The following is a 21,652-nucleotide window of genomic DNA, read 5'->3' as shown; positions in this document are numbered from 1 at the left end:
CTCCACAAGCAGGCTGGCCAAATGCCAGTAAGAATGATATTGGGACATTATTTGTACCCACAGAGTGGCACAATTTAGAACACTGGGGTGAGAGTCGATTACTGTTGAGCTAACATTTGTTGCTGCAGTGTACCGCCAAGAAAACGTCAGCTAGCAACATGAGCTTGTATGTTAGGGACAAAGTCTTTGATTTTATTCTTGCCTCTCCTTCAAAAGACTTCAACAGAGGTTCGTTTTGTTTTTTATACCAATTACTTGAACCATTTTCAGTCTCTCTTCACTTCCCACCACACAAAACAGAAATGATAGCAGTTAATTACACAGGTGTTTTAGTTAAAATTTAAAGTTTACTATCTCTGAGATACATGATTTTATGGTATATAATCCTAACTCAGGTCATCTGTAAGCTCATCTTACATTTTCTGCTGAAGAGTCTGATCAACAATCATCCTCTGGGTTTTAGTACACACCAAGAAATTAAAAATTTTAGCTGGGCATGGTTGCACATGCCTGTAGTACCAGCTACGAAGGCAGGAGGATCACTTGAGCCTAGGAGTTTGAGGCTGCAGTGAGCCATGATCATGCTACTGCACTCCAGACTGGGTAACAGAATAAGATCCTGTCCCTAAAAAATAAATAAAATAAGCCGAGCGCACTGGCTCATGCCTATAATCCTGACACTTTGGGAGGCCAAAGCAGGTGGATCACCTGAGGTCAGGAGTTCGAGACCAGCCTGGCCAACATGGTGAAACCCTGTCTCTACTAAAAATAGAAAAAATTAGCAGGGCCTGGTTGCTGAGGCCTGTAATCCTAGCTGCTCTCAGGACGCTAAGACAGGAGAATTGCTTGAAGTCAGAAGGCAGAAGCTGCAGTGAGCTGAGATCATGCCATTGCACTCCAGACTGGGCAACAAGAGCAAAACTCTGTCTCAAAAATAAATATATAAAATAATTCGATTTCCCATTTGTGTTAACAGTCTTAGAAAAAAATCTGTTCTTCTTTTTAAATGAGCTTAATGCTAGAAACTATGTCAGTTACCATTCTTGTCCATTTGTTGGTGTGTGAGTATTTCCCCTCCCTAGTACAGATGCCTCCAAATGGCCCAGATCTACAGATAGCACAGAGGCGTTAACTAAATGGGACTCAAAGTTTTTTTCACATGCCAAAGCTACAACTAATTTATGTACACATATAAACTCTTAAATTCCCTAGAAGAGAAGGAAAACATACCAATCTACTTGGGAGATTTAATTGTGTATGCCTTCTTAGTAACGGCATCTATCCAAAATAGGCCAAAATCATTTTTACAGATGATATTTTAGTCCATCATTTCAGGAACAATATTTCATCTTTATATAATCATTTCCAAAAACAATCTCAGGGTGAGAGTTGAGCTTGTTCTTTTTCTTCAGATGAATAGCTCATTATTACCATAATTGAAAGAGGTTTATTAGGCATCTGCATATGACTCAAGCTGTTTAAAAGTGGGAATCCCTTATCCTCTCAATTTTCCCACCCAACCTCTGCCTGCCAGACTGGCTCATTTTATACTGTTTCAGTAGAATTTGTTTTTAAAACAGACATTTGTACTTGGATTTGAGTGTAACATAAGTCACATCAAACGACATCCCTTACCCCATAACAACCTATACTCATGGAGCAAAATTCTGGTAAAATATGTTAAGCTATATAATAGAAGTTAATTCAATTTTGCTGGATTTTGTTTTATGTGCTGGAATTTTAAAGGAGTTTTACTGGATTTTATGTCCTGCTATTTGTTCTTTGTTTACATTCCTACCATCTCAGTTCACTCATTCTTTTATAAGTCTCTCATATTTTTTATTTTTTTTCACTTTAATAGCTTTTGGGGTATGACTGGTTTTTGGTTACATGGATAAATTGTATAGTGGTGAAGTTTGAGAGTTTACTGTGCCCATCATGGGAGCAGTGCACATTGTACCCAGTATGTAGTTTTTTATCCCGTGTCCCACTCCTGTCCTCGCACTTCTGGATTTCCATACACTATATTACTCTGTGTGCCTGTGCATACCCATAGTTTAACTCCTACTTAAAAGAACAATATGGTATTTGGTTTATTTTCTATTAAATGAGAATTTTTCAAGGAAAGAGGATGTAAATCCTCAAAATGATTTCAAATTTTGTTTTAATGCAAACTAAAGTTTAATGTAAAATTAAATTCAATCTCTATTTACTTGAGCAATAACTAAACTTAAAATACTGTATAGTACTGGCTTTATTCCATTGCAGATAAGTAGATACTGTAGTAATCTTTTTATCCACCATCGTGAGATTGACAGCAGTTGTTTAATAGAGTGTTTCTGGTGGTATAATTGCCAAACCCATCTATAGGAAGTGGGTTGAAGTAAAGGTTTATTCAAAGATAAATTAATTAGATTAAAAGTCAACAGGTCAGTGTCTTAAATATAAGAACCCAAACTATAAGTATCAGGGAGGAAAACATAGGTTTAAATCTTCATGGCCCTGAATTTGGCAATGGATTCTTAGCGATGACACCAAAAGCATAAGCAGCAAAAGAAAAATTAGGTAAATTAAAGTTTATTTAGAAGTTTTAAAATCTTAAATTTTGAAAATTTAGAATTTTTGTGCATCAAAAAACATTGATAAAATGAAAAGACAATTGACAGTGTGGAAGAAAATGCTTGCAAATCATAAATCTGGTAACAGTTCGTATCTAAACTCTATCAAGAACTCTTTCAACTCAACAATAAAAAGACAAACCAATTAAAAAATGGCAAAGGACTTGAATAAATATTTCTCTAAAGATGTACAGATGGCCAACAAACCCATGAAAAGATGCTCAACATCATTAGTTATTAGGGAAATACAAATCAAAACTACAGTGAGACACCACTTCATACCCACAAGGATAGCTATAATTTTTTTAATGGGAAATAACAAGGATTGGCAAGGATGTAGATAAATTGGAACGTCATACATTGTTGGACTGAAAAATGATTTCACTGCTGTGGAAAATGGTTTAGCAATTCCTTAAAAAGTTTAACATAAAGTTATTATATAACCTAGAAATTCTTCTCCTAAGTATATACACAAGAGGATTGAAAACATGCACTTGAACTAGGGTACATACACACATTTCATAGCAGTACTATTTACAGTATCCAAAAGGCAGGAACAGCCCAAATACTCATTAACAGATGAATGGACAAACACATTGTTGTATATACATGCGATACAGTATTATTCAGCCATAGAAAGGAATTGAGGTGCTACAGGATGGACGAACCTCAAAAACGTTATGTGAAGTATAAGAAGCCAACCACAAAGATCACATATTTTATGATTCCATTTATATAAAATATCTAGAATAGATAAATCCAAGAGACAGATGGAAATTGGTGGTTGTAAGGCACTGGGACATGAGGGATATGGGGAGACACTGCTTAGTGGGTAAGGGATTTTACTTCAGAGTGATGGAAATATTTTAAACTAGATAGAGGTAGTGGTTGTACAACCTTTTTTTTTTTTTGAGACAGAGTTTCACTCTTGTTACCCAGGCTATAGTGCAATGGCACGATCTCGGCTCACTGCAGCCTCTGCCTCCCAAGTAGCTGGGACTACAGGTGCACGCCACCATGCCTGGCTAATTTCTGTATATTTAGTAGAGACGGGGTTTCACCATGTTGACCAGATGGTCTCGATCTCTTGACCTCGTGATCCACCTACCTCTGCCTCCCATAGTGCCGGGATTACAGGCTTGAACCACCGCGCCTGCCCCTGTACAACCTTATGAATGTACTAAACGCCACTAAATTGTTCACTTTAAAATGGTTAATTTTATATTACGTGAACTTCACCTCAATAAGCAAAACAAAAAGTCGTTAATACAAAATAAAAATGATTGTGAAGTGTATTCCCAGAACTGCTTAACACGTACATGTACACTTTCATGTATATGTTTCTCATCAAAGTAGCTGGTAGAGATTAAGAACAATGAATTGGTTCTGAATGACCAGTAATAGATCTCATATTTAACTTGGGTTTTGAAAGTCAAAATAAGAAAATTAATTGCTATTTCTTGTTCTTTCAGGACTCTCAGCTTGTATCCTCTGGACACAATAATCCAAGTAAGAAAAGACTTCACTCTAGGTTTCATATAGAGAGCAGGTGGTAGGGGTGGAGGGCAGAAGGGGAGGGAGGATGAGCACGCAGTAGACAGTAGGTTTCAAAGAATTTTACTAAAACATTGGGAAAGGGTTCGTTTGTTCAAGTGCTGCCCAAATGAATGATAAGATTTATGATGACCTTGAGTGTACATATTCAAGGAAAGGAGGGCCAAAACAGAAAATGGTGAATTTCAAGGCCATCCTAAGAGAAAGAAATATCATGCTTTATTGTAGTTGTTTCTAATATATATGGAGGAAAAAAAAACTTAAAAGGCACATAATTGGTTGTCTAAATTAAAGGAAAATGAGTGAGCAAAGAAAACCAATCAGTAGACCTTAAGATAAATGACCTTAGAATCCATGAAAAAAAAAGTCACAACTGGCTGGGTATGTATACCGTGCCCTCTTCCAGATATAGAGACTCAACTATCTAAGAAGCAGTTTCCTTTTTGAATTGGCAGCTAATAAAACACATGGGCTTTTTTGTCAAAGAGAGGATGTTATCATTCCATGAAGTAGTGTTTTAGTTCTCTTCTTTGGCACTACTGATTGGTATTAATGTTGTCTTGAGCATTAAAAATGCATAAACTATCCCATTCATGTCCTAAAAGCACACTCACAAAGACTGGGCTCTGTTAGTTTCACGACCAGCCAGCAAGCTAAGAGCACCCCTTGCCAAGTACAAAGCTGCATTTGAAGACTGAGCATCCTCTGAGCTGTAGATCTGTCTGTGGAACTGAGGCTCAACCACTGGGCAACAGCGAGGCAAATGGTCTGGACAGAAAAGATGTCCAGGCAAATGCAGCGGGAAGCAGCAGAATTTTCAGGCACAGCTAGAGAAAGGCTGGTGGAGGGGGTGATAGCACAGTGGTGTAGGGCAATATCACTTAATTGTCCCACCCTCTGTTGGGATTTGCTGTGGGCACAGGCACCAGTGATGAGGCAAAATGCCCAGAGACATGAAATCTGAAGAAAATGATGAATTTAGTCACAAGAAAAGTGATCAGAAGAAGTGCTTGGTTAAGTCCGTGTGAGGTATACAGGCATCAGCATCACACACCACAGACTAGAATGTCGTGAAGAGTTGCCGTTGCTTTCCTCACTGTGTCTCACTGTTGAATTTAAATGTTCAGGGTGAAGGGAAGATCTCATAGATGAATGAGTGCACCTTCTCCCATCCTGACATTTTTGACAGACAGAAGAGCAAAGGAAATTCTTGTTGAGTGTCTATTCTGTGCTAGCCTCCTGACTTAACGGTATTCCGCTTAATCTTCACAATAGCTGCATGAGCAAGGCATTAGGATCTCAATTTTACACATGAAGAAGATGAGATTCTGAGGCTAATAGCTAGTCATTTTTTAGTCACCTTGCTAAGAAAAATGACGGCTAGAATTTGAATTCAGAGATCTCTGCCCCAAAGACACAGCTTTTCATCCCACTGTGTTGATTCCCAGAAAGCTGTTGCTGTCACTTCACCATGAGATTGAATTCTTGTCCAGTAACTATCTGCTGTGATTTCTGTGTATATCCGGCATATTTTTATGGCATGCTGTAATATTCACTGCAATTTAAATTATGTAAAAACGGACCCTTCTTCTATAGGACATGATATGGCACTATCCCTGTGTGGTATAAAACTCTCTAGCATTTCATTGTCCAGGAAAAGTTTTTTATTAGCTTTTTCTTTTCTAGGAGTTAGGGGACTTTTTTTTTCTTTTCGTTTTCTTGAGACAAGGTCTTTCTCAAGCCCAGGCTAGAGAGTACAGTGACACAATTATAGCTCACTGTAACCTTGAATTCATGGGCTCAAGAAGTCCTTCCACCTTAGCTTCCCAAGTAGCCAGGACTATAGGAACATATCACTTTTTAAATTTTTTGTTAGAGACTGCAATAAACTATGTTGCACAGGCTGGTCTTGAACTCCTGGCTTCAAGTGGTCCTTTTACCTTGACCTCCCAAAGTGCTGAGATTATAGGTGTGAGCCACCATGCCTGGCCTTTTTTATTTTTAAATAAATCTTTCTCCAACACCCCAGCATGTGTATATAAAAATAATATTCCTATTATAAATCTGAGCATTCTCTGCAACTTACAGCACATTTGAAACTTGAGGAGAACTGACCCCACCAGCATTTCCTATGCTGTTTTTGTATTTGGTTTGGAGTCATGATTCCAGTAAACATGTAGGAAATAGAGAAATACAGAACTTCAGAGAAACCAAAACCAAAATGTATGTGTGGATTGATTACTAACTCTCATTATTTTAGGCCAGTGATTTTATTCTCTTTGAAGTGAGAAAGACTGTATTAAATAGATACTAAAGAAAATATTGTATAAACAGAAAATGACTTTCAATACAAATCTTTTAAATGATAGATTGTTTGCTGAATTACTGACCAATCGAACTTGATATTATAAAATGGAAGCTTATTAAGTATTGAGATGCTTGAATATTTACATGGATGATTTATGTCTACATTTTTAAAAATTATGAGAACATCCTATTCAGTTGAGAGACTGCGCTTAAGCAATTCTTCCTCTCCCTTCAAAATTCCCACCTAACAGCCATGAAGCCGTAGAAATGGAAATAAATCCAAAATAGCACCGAAACCAGGAAGAAGTGTCATCAGCAAACCAGAAATTTAGCTGTGTTTCTGGAAAGCCAAAAGTAATAAGACCCTACTGAAAAATAATCTTCAACAGGGAAAGTCATGACACAGCAAAGGAAGAAAGATCAGACAAACAGGAACAAGCTTTAGTGGTGGTGGGAATAGCCCCCAGGAGCCCCAGGAAAGACCACATTTCCACTGGACCCCGAGAGAGAACAAGTGCAAATTGCTTGCAGTGATGGAAACACCTGGCCATCCTTCAACCATTACCCCTCCACCCCCATCCTTGCAGATTCCCACACAGAGCTTTCAGGGTAATTTTTTTTCTCAGAAACATAACAGATTCTAAGATAATACCAGATCTTAAAAATAGATGACATGAGGTAATGGCAGAAGAGTCAGCTGTTTCTTGAGGGAAATACACAAAAATCCTACACACCTAAAGTACAGTACTTTATATTTTTCTTGGAGAAGTGAGTGGAGGATGGGTTTTGGCTTGCAGCTTGCCTGGAGGTTTCTCTTCTCTTGAGCCCTACCTGAATCCTTCAAGTCAACATACCCTGCCCACTTACAAAGGGCCATATATCAGCTCTTCCCTACAAGGAATAGATACGTTAGAAAAATGGATCAGTACACTATTACAGGAGAGCCATGCCAACTACCTTTGTCAACCAATTTGTTATTTAAAAATATGAATATATAATCAGTGAGCACCAAAAAGAAAGACTAGTCCCAAGGGAAATCTAGAAAATCTAATTCAAGGAAAAGGAGAAAAAAGTTTCAAGCATAATTACAGTCCTTAGAAAAATTTGAAATTATTTGTGTTAAATAAAAAGAGAACAGATTGATATGAAAAATAGATAATTACAGAACAAATGAACATTTGAGAATTAAAAATGTGATTGACAAAATAAAAAACAATAGGAGGAATGGTAATAGCTGAAGTCTGGAACCTTGAATATAAAGTTGAAAACTCTTTTTTCTGAATATAAAGCAAAACACGGATGGAAAATATTAAAGGGATTGAAGTTACACAGCCAGTCAAGGTGGAACAGTGAGAATCCAGCTAATAGTAATACCATTAAAAGAAAATGGAGAGGAATGAATAATAATAGAAATAGAGCACCAAGGGAAACGAGCAACTTAAAATGAGAAAAGAAACCCTTACAAAAAGGAATCGAGACTGTGAGCAAGAACAGGAACAAACAGGACAGCAGAGAGTCAGACTCATTCAGAAACTGGAGTTGTCAAGCCTAGAATATAAAATCAGAGCCCTTACTTTAATTTCTGGAATTAAGAGAGGATTGGAAATGTGGTAAAGAGAGAAAAAAAAAAAACTTAGTGAAGTGTTAAACAGAACTTCTAGGAATAAAAGAATATAAACTTCTAGGAATAATAGAAATTATAATTTCCATGGGCAGGCATAACAGCACATTAGACATGCTGAGAAAGAATTAATGAATTGGAAAGACTAATTTAGGAAATTATCTAGAATGCAGCCTAGAGAGACAGAAATGGAAAATAGATAATGAGTTAAGAGACACGGGGATAAAGTGGGGAAGTCTAACATACATCTAACTAGAATTTCAAAAAGTGAAAGGGAAGCAAGACAGTACTGAAGAAGATGATTGATAGCTGAAAATTTTCCAGACTTGAAAGACATTAATCCACAGAGTCAAGAAACCCAGTGAATACCAAGAATGAATGAAAAAAAGTCCACACTAAACACATTGTAGCTAAACTGCACATAAAGAAAAATTAAAATACCCTTTAAAATCTTCAAAAATGCAGGCAACTTACAGCTAACTTCACAACAGCATCAGTGGAAGCCCGCAAACAGAGAAATCGAAATGTCACTGAGTTGAGAAAAAGTAACTATCAGTTTAGGATTTTGTGTTTTGCAAAAAAAAAAAAAAAAAAAAAAAAATGTAATGAATCAAGACATTTTCAGACAAAAGCTGAGAAACTTTGCCACCAATAAATCATCACAAAAAGAAATTTTTAAAGACATATTTTGTTCAGAGGGAATGTGAGGTGTAAGAAGGATTAAATGCAGTGAAAGTAAATATGGGGAAAATTTAAACAATGATTGCATGTACCAATATTAATTAATATATTGTTAAGTAATAAAAATAAAAGTACAGTTGGAATCCACAAAACAATAGCATAAAATAAGATGAGAATCTGGAATTAAAATCTTCTAAGTTCCTGTAATTATTTTAGAGAAGGATAAAAATTTTAACTTTGGACTTTGATAAATAAGGTAAATATTTGCAATATTTATGGTAGGCACTATAGTAAAACGTATTTAACCTACAAACCAAATGTGGAGAACCAAGTTAAAAATAGAATATGAATATTGTTAGTTAATCCAGAAGAAGTAAAGAAGAGAAAATTGAGTATATGGAAAAATATGGTAGCATAAATTAATCAGTAATATAAAGGCCGGGCATGGTGGCTTACGCCTATAATCCCAGCACTTTGGGAGGCTAAGGTGGGCAGATCACTTGAGGCCAGGAGTTGGAGACCAGCCTGGACAACATGGGGAAACCCTGGCTCCATTAAAAATACAAAAATTAGCCAGGCGTAGTGGTGTGTGCCTATAGTCCCAGCTACTCAGGAGGCTGAAGCAGAAGACTCACTTGAACCCAGGAGGCAGAGGTTGCAGTGAGTCTCGATTGCACCACTGCGTTCCAGCCTGGGCAACAGGGCAAGACTGCATCTCAAAAAAAAAAAAAAAAAATGAGTAATTTAAAGAAATGGATTAGATGCAATGATTCAGTAGCAAATATTGATCAAATGGACCAAAAAAAGTAAACTCTAGCTCTATGCTGTTTAAAGTGACACATTTAGAAATTAAAGATTCAGAAAATTTGAAAGGAAAAATGATAGGAAAATATATGCCAGCCAAATATTGATGAAAAGAAAGATGATATATTTATTTTGATACCAGAAAAATAAACTTCAAGCAAAAAGCATTACTAAAGTTAAGAAAGGCCACTACCCAAGGAAAGGTACAATTTACCATATGGACAAAAATTCCAAATAACATAGCTTCAAAATTTTAAAAGTAAAAATAACCAAATTACAAGGAGAAGTCTATTATCTTAATGGGAGATGTAAACATAAATTCGTAACTGTTATAAAATGCAAACAGAAAAAATAGTAAGGATGCGTGAGATTTAAATAGCACAGTGAGCAAGAGCACATTACCTGACAGCTGCAGACTATGCATTATTTTCAAGCAGACAGGGAACAATTATGAAAATTGACAACTACTGGACCATAAAGGAAGTTTCGACAAATTTTAAAGGATAAATATTATATTGACCATGGTCTCCGACCACAGTATGATTAAATTATAAATCGATAATGAAAATATGACTAATAGGGAGAACACATGTTTAGAAGTTAGGAATCACGTTAGATATTACTAAATATTTGGGATTGAAAGGTAATAGAAATGCCTAATATTAAACCTGGAAGATGTAACTAAATTGGAGGGAAAGTTGCAGCTTTCCCTCTGAAATATTCATACTAGAAGTCAGGTGCAGTAGCTCACACCTGTAATCCCAGAACTTTGGGAGGCCGAGGTGGGCAGATCAGTTGAGGTCAAGAGTTTGAGCCCAGCCTAGTCAATATGGTGAAACCCTGTCTCTGCCAAAAATACAAAATTTAGCCAGGTGTGGTGGCGCCCACCTATAGTCCCAGCTACTCAGGAGGATGAGGCAGGAGAATTGCTTGAGCCCAGGAGTCGGAGGTTGCCATGAGCCAAGATCTCACCACTGCACTCCAGCCTGGAAGACAGTGAGACTCTGTCTCTAAATAAATAAAGAAATTACTCATACTAGAAAACAAAAAAATTAATGAACTAAGCATGCATCTTAAGAGCTAAAAGAAGAGAAAATAAACTCAAAAATGGAAAAGAGACTTACAAAAAAAGACAAAAACAAATTAATAAAATAGCGAAGATAAAATTTTAAATATCAATAGAGCCAAAAGTTTATTCTTTGAAGATACAATAAAATTGACAAATTTTGCAGAGAGGTTGATCGGGACAAAAAGAGAAAAGGCACAAATAAATAATATCAGGAATCAAAAAGGGAACAAACTGTGATGCAGATCAAGAACATAAACGTGTTAGGAGCAAAATTATGCCAAAACTTTTTCAAAACTAGATGAAATGACTGTGATTAAAATGATTCTTCAGGTATTATATGTATATATGTAAATGTTTTATATGAAATTTGAATATAAATACAACCCGAATAATCCTATAACCATTTTAACAATTGACCCAGTAATTTTTAAAAAATTATTACACACACACAATTTCAAGGCTAGACATTTTTACTAGGAATTCTTCCAAACCTGAACCTACACCCTTCTTCAGAGAATTAGAAAAAGCAAGCAGTTCTCAAATCATTCTGTCAAGCCAGTGTAACCTTGATACCAAAATTTGACAAGCCAGTACAAGAAAAAGGAATTAAGGTATCATTCATGATCATAAATGTAAAAATTCTAGGTCAAATATTTGTAAATTCCATCCAGCAAAGTACAAAAAATATTTTAAAATATAAATAATTGTATTTAGGAATTCAAAATTGGATCCTTTTATAATATTAACATGATTCATTATGTTTAAATATTATAGGAGAAAAATACAATTGTTTCAATAAATTAAGAAAAAGCATTTGATAAATTCACTACACGTGGTTTAAAGGAAAAATTCTTAGCAATTCAAGAATAGAAGGCCACTTCATTAACACAGTAACAGTATCTGCCAAATAAACAAATAAACAAACCTCAGAACCAGCATCCTATTTAGTGTTGGAACATTTACAGCATTCCTCTCAAGATGAGGAACAAGACATGGGTTTCACTTTTATCCAACATTATACTAGAAATCCTTGGTCAAGGCAGTAAACTAAGAAAAAAAGTATCTGTTAGAAAGGAGAAAAAAATTCATTTTCTCAAATTGTCTATGCAGAAAACTCAAAAGAATCTACAGATTATCAGGATTAATAAGAAAATTTAGCAAGATTGCTGTATACACAATGAATTTCATTTTCCTACACCAACAACTGAAAAATTATAGTTTAAAACAACTTTTAATATTAGCATGAAAATAACTTACTAAACAATAACCCTGTCAAAAAACATGTTAAGACCTCTAATGGAGAAAACTAACTATTGAAATATGTTAAAGAAGACCAAATTAAATGCAGATGCCTAATACCAGGTATATGAATTGGAAGATGCAATGTTGTAGATACAAGTTCTCTTCAAATTGACCTATAGATTTAATACAGCTTCAATCAAATTTCCAACTTTTGTATATATGGAAATTGACAAACTGATACTCAAATTTATAAGGTAGAACAAAGGTCTAAGAATAGCTAAGATGTTCCTGAAGAGCAAGGTAAGCCTTGCCTTACAATATTTTAAAAATACATATTAAAGCTAAGTAATGAGGGCAGTAATAGACAAATGGAGCAGTGAAAGCGAGTGAGTAGAGACCCAGAAGCAGAGCCACAGGGGTATGAAAACTGAACTCATGGCAGAGATGATGATGTAGATCAATGGAGAAAGAACGGACTTAGACACAGTAATAACTGGTTATTTCTAGGGAGAAAAATGAAACTAACTCCTACCTGACACCATGTATAAAAACCAATCCAGGTACTTTTTAAAGATCAGTAAAAGTATATGCTTTTAGAAGACAATATAAAACGTTTTTCTGATGTGTTTTTTAAATCACAAAAAATGTCAAATAAAATTATCTATAAATTCAAGTACATCAAAATTAAGAACTTTACATTATCCAAAGATAACAGAAAAAATAGAAAGGCTAACACTCAAAAAAGTTTTATTTATATATTGAAAAGTTTTATACACACACACGACTGTATATATGACTTATTGATACAATAAAATTTTTCTATGAACGACATTAATACTAAAAAATAATTTTTAAGAAATTCCACAGAGCAAGTACAAAATATTTACCTAATTAGTACTCAGAGAAATGCAAACACCACAACAAAAGTTTATTCTATATTATTAAGTTAGAAAAAACATTAAAACGTTAACCTTAGCAAGTGTTGGTGTGGATGTGAATCGGTTTGAAGTCTCATATACCATCTGGGGAGTGTTAATTCGGAAATCAGTTTTGGATTCCTTGCTGAAGTTGACCATATGGAAATCTTAAGGCCAAGAACTCCTAACGTGTGCATGAGGAATGGTGTTCGTGAATTTTTGCAATTGCATTGTTTATAATGGAAAAAATCTAAATGTCCATCAGGGTAGAACAAATAAAAAACTCTGGTATATTTGTGCAGTAAAATATTGCACAGCAGTGAGAATGAACAAACTGTAGCTACATGCAGGATGATGGCTAAATCTTAAATTCCTAACACTGTGTAACAGAAGTGAGTCTCAGAAGAATGCCTAGGTATGATTATAGTCATATGAAGTTTAGAAACAACAATGACCACAAAATAGTTAATTTATTAATACATAATAGATGGTTAAAAAGAAAAAAACTCTCCAGAAAATGAAGAGAATGATTGACACACGGTTACTTTGCCAATAGCTGGTGGGAAGGATGGGAAGAGATGGGAGCCGGTCTAGACGCTTTTGATGGTATTCCATCCCTGGCTGCCTGGAAGGTGTCTTCACAGTTCATTCATTGTAATGCTTGGAAAGTGTCTACATACATTTCATGTAAATATACATTTTATGTTCACTAAATGCATGCCCTATTTAACAGCATTTTAGGGAGAACATAACCTTAACTTGAGAGAAACCTGTGACGTGGTGGAATATAACAGTAGGAATTCATTTGACATAAATGCTGGGAGCATTTGCACTCATTCCATGTTAGTGACATTTCCTTCTGTTCAGGTCTACTCAGACTGCCTTGTTCTTTAGCGACTAATATTTATATTGTCACAATATTACAAATTCTCATTATTAGTTTATAATTTTTTATTTGACCTATAGGCAAGACCAAAAATTAAATTATTAACTAAATTAATATTAAGGAGGATGACTCAATAATTACTGAACAGAATATAAACATTTTCAATCTTGGCAATATAAAATGAAAGGTACAGCTGTGAGTGGGGAGGTGGGAGGGAAAGATAGATGAGTGAGTTTCCTCATTTTACATGTTATAAAAGAAAAGATACTGTCAGAAGTTGATTAATCACAAAAAATAAGATTAAATGTATTTAAAGTTACAAATACCCACTAGAGGCACTAAAAGTAATAACAGAACTAATAAAAATTACAAGGGGAGGGGAGGGGGGAAAATATTAAATACCTTGCCTCCTGTCTTTCATATCAGAAGTCATTAGGCACTCTCTAAAGTTGGGACATCTAGAAATAAAAACACATCAACTGGGTGCAGTAACTCACACCTGTAATCCCAGCACTTTGAGAGGCCAAAAAGGGTGGATTACTTGAGGCCAAGGGTTCAAGAGCAGCCTGGCCAACATGGTAAAACCCTGTCTCTACTAAAAATACCAGAATTAGTCAGGTGTGGTGGCACACACCTATAATCCCAGCTACTTGGGAGGCTGAGTCAGGAGAATGATTTGAGATCACCCAGGAGGCAGAGGTTGCAGTGAGCTGATCATGCCACTGCACTCCCCTTGCCTGGGCAACAGACTGAGACTCCATCTCAAAAGAAAAAAAATCACTTAAAGTAATGATTGAAGGGCTAATACAATTTAAAATGAAAGCAAGCAAAGTCATTACCTTTTCTTTTCTGATTATTTTTTTTACGATAAACATGGATTGTTTTTAATATAACTGTAGAAATGCGGTATGGCAAAACTTTGCTCTGCAGAATTCAGTGTAATGCAGGTTTGTTTTGATTTTCCTTTTCAAAAAGCATATTTAGTCCCTGTATGACACTATGGATGGAAAGCAAGATACTCCAGCAGTGCGGTCCATTTAAATGTTTAAAGAGCGTGAATTCCTTATTATTTATCTTTATGCTCAACAGAGCACCCAACATAGAAGTCCTCACTACGTTGAGTTAAAAAGGTAACTGATACAATTTTTTTAAGTGACCTATTGGAGTCAGCAAGCTGTTTCATACCTCAGACTGTATATTCCATCTTACTGGTGTGGGTACCTTAAGCATCTTTTTCCACTGCAGCATAGGATTCTGTATTACTGACAGATGATCTGAACAGGAGACTTATACTGACCACCTAATGTATGTTAGGCACTGTGGAAGGCCCAGGCAGACAAATACAGACTGTCAAATTCAAAGTGTGTAATACACATAGACACATATATTTACATATATACATATTCATTTGCATATATAGTTATTTCTTGGGCTCATTTTTACCCCTTCCTCTCTGTAATTATATTTCCACATGTAAAATGGCTTCACTGCACCCAAGTCAGTCTCATGTCCAGCTTATACATGACCAGTGCAGGTTCCCTCCCAAAGAGACCAGTGTGGTATCCATCATGAAAACAGCTGACACAAGCAGGAGGACCCTGGACAGCCCTCTTTGGGTAGAGATGGGGGTGGAAAACATCTCCTGAGTACCCAACTAAAAAAAAAAAAAAAAATTGTACTTATGTTCTAGAATGTTCCAGCTTACATTCATCATTTTCCCTTGGGTCCTAACAAAGAGACCATATTTCCAATGGTGTATACACTTAAACATTTCGAGTTAACTTCAGAAATTGCATCACCAAAAATTTCAAGATGTTGGGGAAAATTTTGTGCTTTATTCTTTCTGAAGGATGAAAATAGTTTTAACCCCATCTCAGTCCTGACCAGCTTGCTTTTCTCCCTGCAGAAAGGCAAATTCATTGTCAGCACTGAAGTTGCTGAGAACACTTCCTCTCAGACTGTTCACCATGTCCTGTTTGGCCCCACTGTATCCTTCCTATTTGCCAGAACCTATTCTGTTTGCCCTGTTGCCACAACATAAGAGCTGCTACAAGCAAAGATAATCAGCTGCGGCTCTGTCCCTGTTCTGAAGCCAGCCCAAGACTCAGGCAGCGTTATTGGTCAAGGCCAAACATATTTCTTCAAATATCCAAACAGTGCCTTCGTTTTTATTTTCAATTTCCTGTTTTCTGACATAAATTGTTTGGGAATTTTACCATTGCCTGCTCCTTCCAAGCCTCCTGTTTTACGTCCTTCATTGAGATGGGATGTGGTGACTACTGGAGGCTACAGACGAGGGAAAGTAACCACTTCCACCAGATTCAAGGAGGTTGGGGGAAAGGATCCGTATATTTGAGAAAAATATACTTCCATTTAGTTTTGTCTTCTGTAATGCAGGTGTTGTCACTTTCTGTTTTAGAATTATGGAAGAGACTGTGGTTAGGCCATGGAAAAAAATGTTTCTGCAAAGCACTAAATGATTTTCCAGCACTGAAGCCAGTTGGGCAGGCCTTACTTGCCTCCTAAATGAGCACATCACAGACCTTGCCTGGAAGACAAAATACATGAGAATGAACTTTAAAGCAAGTCTATTAATTTGCTACTTTAGCCTTTATTCCAACATGGTTTTATATGTATTGAGGCCCTGTCTGCCATGTTTGTTATCAAGGCAGTTAAAATCGATTTTGTGGCTTTTTTATTTTTCCCCTCATCTGACCCAGCTTTTGGGCACTGGGTAACACAGGCTTGTGACTGAGACAGATGTACAAACGATAGAAACTGTGTTTTATTTTCCTCACAACTGTTTGTTCCTATAAGAAAAAGAAGAGAAAATAGAAAGTTTGCTTTTGCGTTTCGTTTGGGCAGTGCCTTCAGGATATGTTCACATGTAATTTAGGGAGTCATTCCTGGGACTAAATAACCACAAACTAGCGTTGACAGCTGACAAAAGGGGTATGGCACAATGCGTGGGCCCAAGGACCTGAGCAGTAGACCAAGATATTCTAGAGATCTCCAGGCCTGACTTGAAAGAGCACAGCAAAGCAAGTTACTACCACAAACCTATTTCCTGCAAGTCACAGCCTTCTCTGGGGTGTATTAGCTCTGCACAACCGTCAGGAAACACACAAGCTGACATGCTCAGTTATAAGTTACTTCTTCCATCTACGAGTCTCAAAGAAATATAAAGAAACTCCTTAGAAAATGAGGATGCATGGTTCAAACCACCAGTTGATTAAGGACTCGGAATTACATTATGCCTACTGCAAACTACAAGAAGTGAACTGGTTCCAAGCTCCCTCAACTACGTACAGCTCATTAGTTCCTCAATGATCACAGCCCGCAGAAGCATGTCTTTAGCCTTTCAGATAGTCAGAAAGGATTTCTAGTTTACATCTCATTCTTCTTTAAGCTAGGGATCCCAAAACCTGTGACCAGGGCACTCCATGGGATATAAAACTGGGATCTTGGAACATACAGTGCAACCTCAGTGTTTTGTAAAATTTCTCTCCTCCTGGCCAGGTCCAGTGGTTCACACCTATAATCCCAGTACTTTGGAAGGCCAAGGCGGGCAGATCACTTGAGGTCAGGATTCGAGACCAGCCTGGGCAACATGGTGAAAACCCCCATCTCTACTAAAAATTTAACAGTTAGCTGAGTGTAGTGGCAGGTGTCTATAGCTCCAGCTACTCGGGAGGCTGAGGCAGGAGAATCACTTGAACCTGGGAGGTAGAGGTTGCAGTGAGCTGATATTGCAGCACTGCACTCTCAAAAAAAAAAAATTATCCTCCAAGTTCTGATTCAGCCTGACCTGGTTTGGCTTGTGTTAGTGGAAGCAATCAAAGTTCAAAGTGCCTTGAATATAGAATGCCAATGGATTTATCTCCTGAAATTTTCTGTAAAGTGAAGTGGAAGAAAACAGGTTCCATCTGTAAGATACTCATCTTCTGGCAAGGTCTCCACTCCAAGCCTCTGGTTGTTTGCAAATAGCTCTTTAGTACCTACTCACAGATCTGTGCCTGGGCAATTGCATTGCAGAGAAGATATTATTTTGCAAATTCAGTTCTCAGACAATAAAAGATGTTTTAAAAGCCTCCTGCTACACATTTTGAAAGATTGTTAATAGGAGCATGGAAAGGTATTTAATCTCTCTTAAATCTTAAAGACTATAAGATTCATACGTCTGTATTTTTTTCTGCTTCCTTTTTAAGAGAAAGGTGATGCAGAGCCAGAGAGTCCAGACAATGGCACATCGAATACATCGTAAGTCTCTTTCGTTTTTCTATCAGAGATGCCCGTTCTTAAATATGCCTTATAAAATGAGATAGTGTGAGTATCTTGTAATAGTATTAATGATGATGGAAGGAGGCCCATGGTTCTCTTTGCTCATGATAATGTCTCTTTAAATACTTTGGGTGCAGATGCATTTTGAGGTCTTTTTTATGCTTTAGCAAAGTAAGAGAAATATTGAAAAATGCAAATGCTTCTCTTTATGAAGTAGAAATGTAATGAGATTTGAGCATGTATGCTGTGGGGATTTGGTTGGAGACTTTCAACACCATCTTAAGAATTGCAGAACTTTCGCACTTAAACTGGGAGGTATGCTGTTCCACACAGCTGTGCAGTAACAAGGGCATTTCAGAAGCTTGCCCTCTGCAACCTCACCTTGGAATTATGTGACAAGTACAATTATAAATATCTCTGGAATCTCAAGAGTTTGTTGGTATTTTCGAATTAACAAAAACAGTTTTATAAAGATAAGCAAAGGCCCTTATAAAACATGTGTTCCTCACTCGGTGTTTTGTCTGTTTGTTCTCAATATTCAAGAAATCTAAGTATATTTTTACTGATTAATTTGATGCCAAATTGATATACCAACATTTAAATTAAAAAATTCATGAGCTAGCAAGTGACTTTATTTTAGCTCCGTAAGAGTTGGTAACAGATTTGTTCCTTAAAAATCTTTATTTGTATCGCTTAGGAGCAGTGACATGTGTTTTTGTATTGTGACAGGCTTTGTGAATTTATCTGTATGGGGATCAGTGTTCTTATTACTAAGCATTTTCTAAGTACCGTTGATTAGAAATCACTTTGTGGTAAAATATCGTGTGTCTTATTTTGTCTAAAATCTGTTTCTTAGTCTAGAAAGATTTTTTTGGCTTGAATTGGACAGCTATATATTTCATAAGAGACATGATTATATGTTTGTCTTTCTTAAGATACTTAACTAAATGTTCTAAATAGTTCCATTGTCCTGCTTTCAGGTGATATAATGAATGTGGCTGGTCTTAAATGGCTAAAATACTACTAATTTTTAATTTTTTGTGTGTTGTAAAATATAATGGGAAAGGCTTTTAATGCCATCTGGAGGCATTCTAGAGAACTGAAAAGGGTAGAATCATTGGCAATTCCATTATTTTGAGTAAAACTTGAAACTGCATAAAAATTCATGCGACCAGGATGTAAGCTATTTGGGGGAAGTTGTATTTTCTAATAAATTATTTTATAAAATTTTAATTATTATAGAAACAATTTTTTTCAAATTCTAAATAACAAAATTATTTTAAAGATAGACAGTGGAACATATGAAGTATGTTGGAAAGTGACTAGCATCCTACATTTAATTTTACATATTTTAAAAGCACATTCAGTAGGCACCCATTCTGTTAAGGCAGTTGGATATGCTTTTAAAGTTCTCCTTCCCTTATGTATTTCTAAAACATCTGTTCCCAGCTGGGCTCAGTGGCTCATGCCTGTAATCCCAATACTTTGTAAGGCCGAGGCAGGTGGATCATTTGAGGCCAGGAGTTTGAGACAAGCCTGGCCAACGTGGCAAAACCTCATCTCTACTAAAAATACAAAAGTTAGCCAGGTGTGGTGGCACACCCCTGAAACCCCAGCTACTTGGGAGGCTGAGGCACAAGAATGGCTTAAACCCAAGATCATGCCACTGTACTCCAGCCTGGGTGACAAGAGTGAGACCCTGTCTCACAAATAATAAATAGAAAAATAAAAAGTTTTTTCCCTAAAAGCATTGGCTTGCTTTACTCTGTACCTTAGTTCTTACAACATCTATGAAAAATAGGTAAGTTGTCTGAGGAATTACTTTTAAAACCTCTGGAAATATAAAAACAATAGGTGCTAGAAGCATCACCGCATGTTCCTGCCTCTTTGAGCAAAGCAGTTTCTTAGGCACCTGCGTCTTAAACTAGAAATAGCAGGTTGCAGTCATCTCTCTTAAAAGTGGAGAATTCTGAACTTGAAACCGCTCAAGAGACCTCTAAAAGAGGTTCTGTTATAATTGGGTGTGAGGTACAGTACGTTACGGATGAAGAGTGAGATTCAGGATGCCTTTGATTGTGTAGCATTTTACATTCTTACATGCAGTGTCTATTTGAGCTTTTTTAGGTAGGTAGAATACAGACAATATCCCCATGTTATGGATAAGGAATCTGAGGACCAGAAAGCTCATTTCAGGCCAGGCATGGTGGTTCGCACCGATATCCCAGCACTTTGGGAGGCCACCAAAGTGAATGGATCACCTGAGGTCAGGAGTTTGAAACCAACCTGGCCAACATGGCAAAAACCCATCTCTACTAAAAATACAAAAATTAGTTGGGTATGGTGTAATGTGCCTATAAAGCCAGCTACTCAGGAGGCTGGGGCAGGAGAATCACTTGAACCTGGGAGGCATAGGTTGCAGTGAGCTGAAATCGTGCCACCATACTTCAGCCTGGGCAACAGAGTGAGACTCTGCCTCAAAAAAAAAATAAGTCATTCCATTTAAGTAAGGAGTTAGAGCATGAGCTTTCTGATTTTTGCCCATTTTCCATACTAAAGGGAGTGTGGGTCTCAAGAGACAAAGCAAAGCCATGAGTGGCAATCAAGTAGAAAAATTGGGAGTAGAGGATTTGTTAAGAAGTATGCATATTAGTTTGGCAGGGCTGCCGGAACAAAGTACCAGCAAGTAAGTGGCAAAAATAACAAATTTATTTTCTCATGGTTCTGAAGACTGGAAGTCCCAGTCAGGGTGTCAGCTGGGTTGGTTGCTTCTGGAAGATATAAAGAGAGATGCCATTCCAGGCCTCTCTCCTTGCTTGTCAGTGACCGTCTCCTCCCTATGTGTCCTCATGTCATCATCTCTCTGTGCATGTCTATCTCTCTGTCTGTTTATATAAAGTCAGCAGTCATATTGGATTAGGGCTCACTCTAATGACCTCATTTTAACTTGATTAACTCTGTAAAGACCCTGTCTCTAAATAAGGTCACATTCTGAGGCACTGAAGTTAGGATTTCAACATAAGAATTTTGGGAATAAATAGTTTGGCCCATAACATTAAGGGGCAGAGTATCAGAATGATTCCAAAGCCAGGTAAACAGAACCGGGGGCACGTAGATGTCTGAAAATGGGAAAAGGGGAGACAGCCTAAGTACAACATGAAACATGATGGGCTCCATGGCAGCTGAAGGAGTGGAGCAGAGCAAAGAAAACAGGGCTAGGAAGCACAGGGCACTAGGAAAGATGCCTCTTCCATATTCATGGTGTGGTGGAACAAACATGGCTTCATTAAGGCCTGTACATCCCTCTGTCTGTATAACTCTATGACCCTGAGTCACTAAAGCCATTATATGGGCTTAAATTCTAATACAAGGTTGAGTGTCTCCAAACAGAAGAGACGTTTCCTAAGGAAACGTCTTTCTTCATGGCCTCCTTTAAAAACAGAAGATCACTCATGATTGGTTTCAGATGGTCAATGACTGGCAGTACAACATAGTCTGGACAACACCTGAGGAACCCTTCAGTATATATTACTTAATGATCCTATGAACATGCAGGAAGATGAAAGCGATTTAACATGTAAGTACACACAAAAACATAAATTAAAATGTCTTTGACAGACTTCTAGTTATATTAATGATGGAAGAACTTATCTTGGATTAACTCTCCTGCAGATA

At 36.8% G+C, this 21,652-nt stretch overlaps 1 protein-coding gene across 13 annotated transcripts in view; it reads left to right on the top strand.

Annotated features, from left to right (window-relative positions):
* Positions 1-21,652, top strand: part of AFF3 (ALF transcription elongation factor 3) — a 566,569-nt gene that overhangs the window by 361,810 nt on the left and 183,107 nt on the right. For all 13 annotated transcript variants that reach the window (XM_078348797.1, XM_078348798.1, XM_035271750.3 and 10 more), the window contains 2 exons: positions 4,091-4,127; positions 17,908-17,959. In XM_078348797.1, the coding sequence (XP_078204923.1) occupies positions 4,091-4,127; positions 17,908-17,959 (89 nt within the window). The remainder of the gene's footprint in view (positions 1-4,090; positions 4,128-17,907; positions 17,960-21,652) is intronic.

Source organism: Callithrix jacchus, chromosome 14, assembly GCF_049354715.1.
Source record: "Callithrix jacchus isolate 240 chromosome 14, calJac240_pri, whole genome shotgun sequence".
Lineage (NCBI taxonomy): Eukaryota > Metazoa > Chordata > Mammalia > Primates > Cebidae > Callithrix > Callithrix jacchus.
This window is presented reverse-complemented; position numbering and strand designations above follow the sequence as displayed.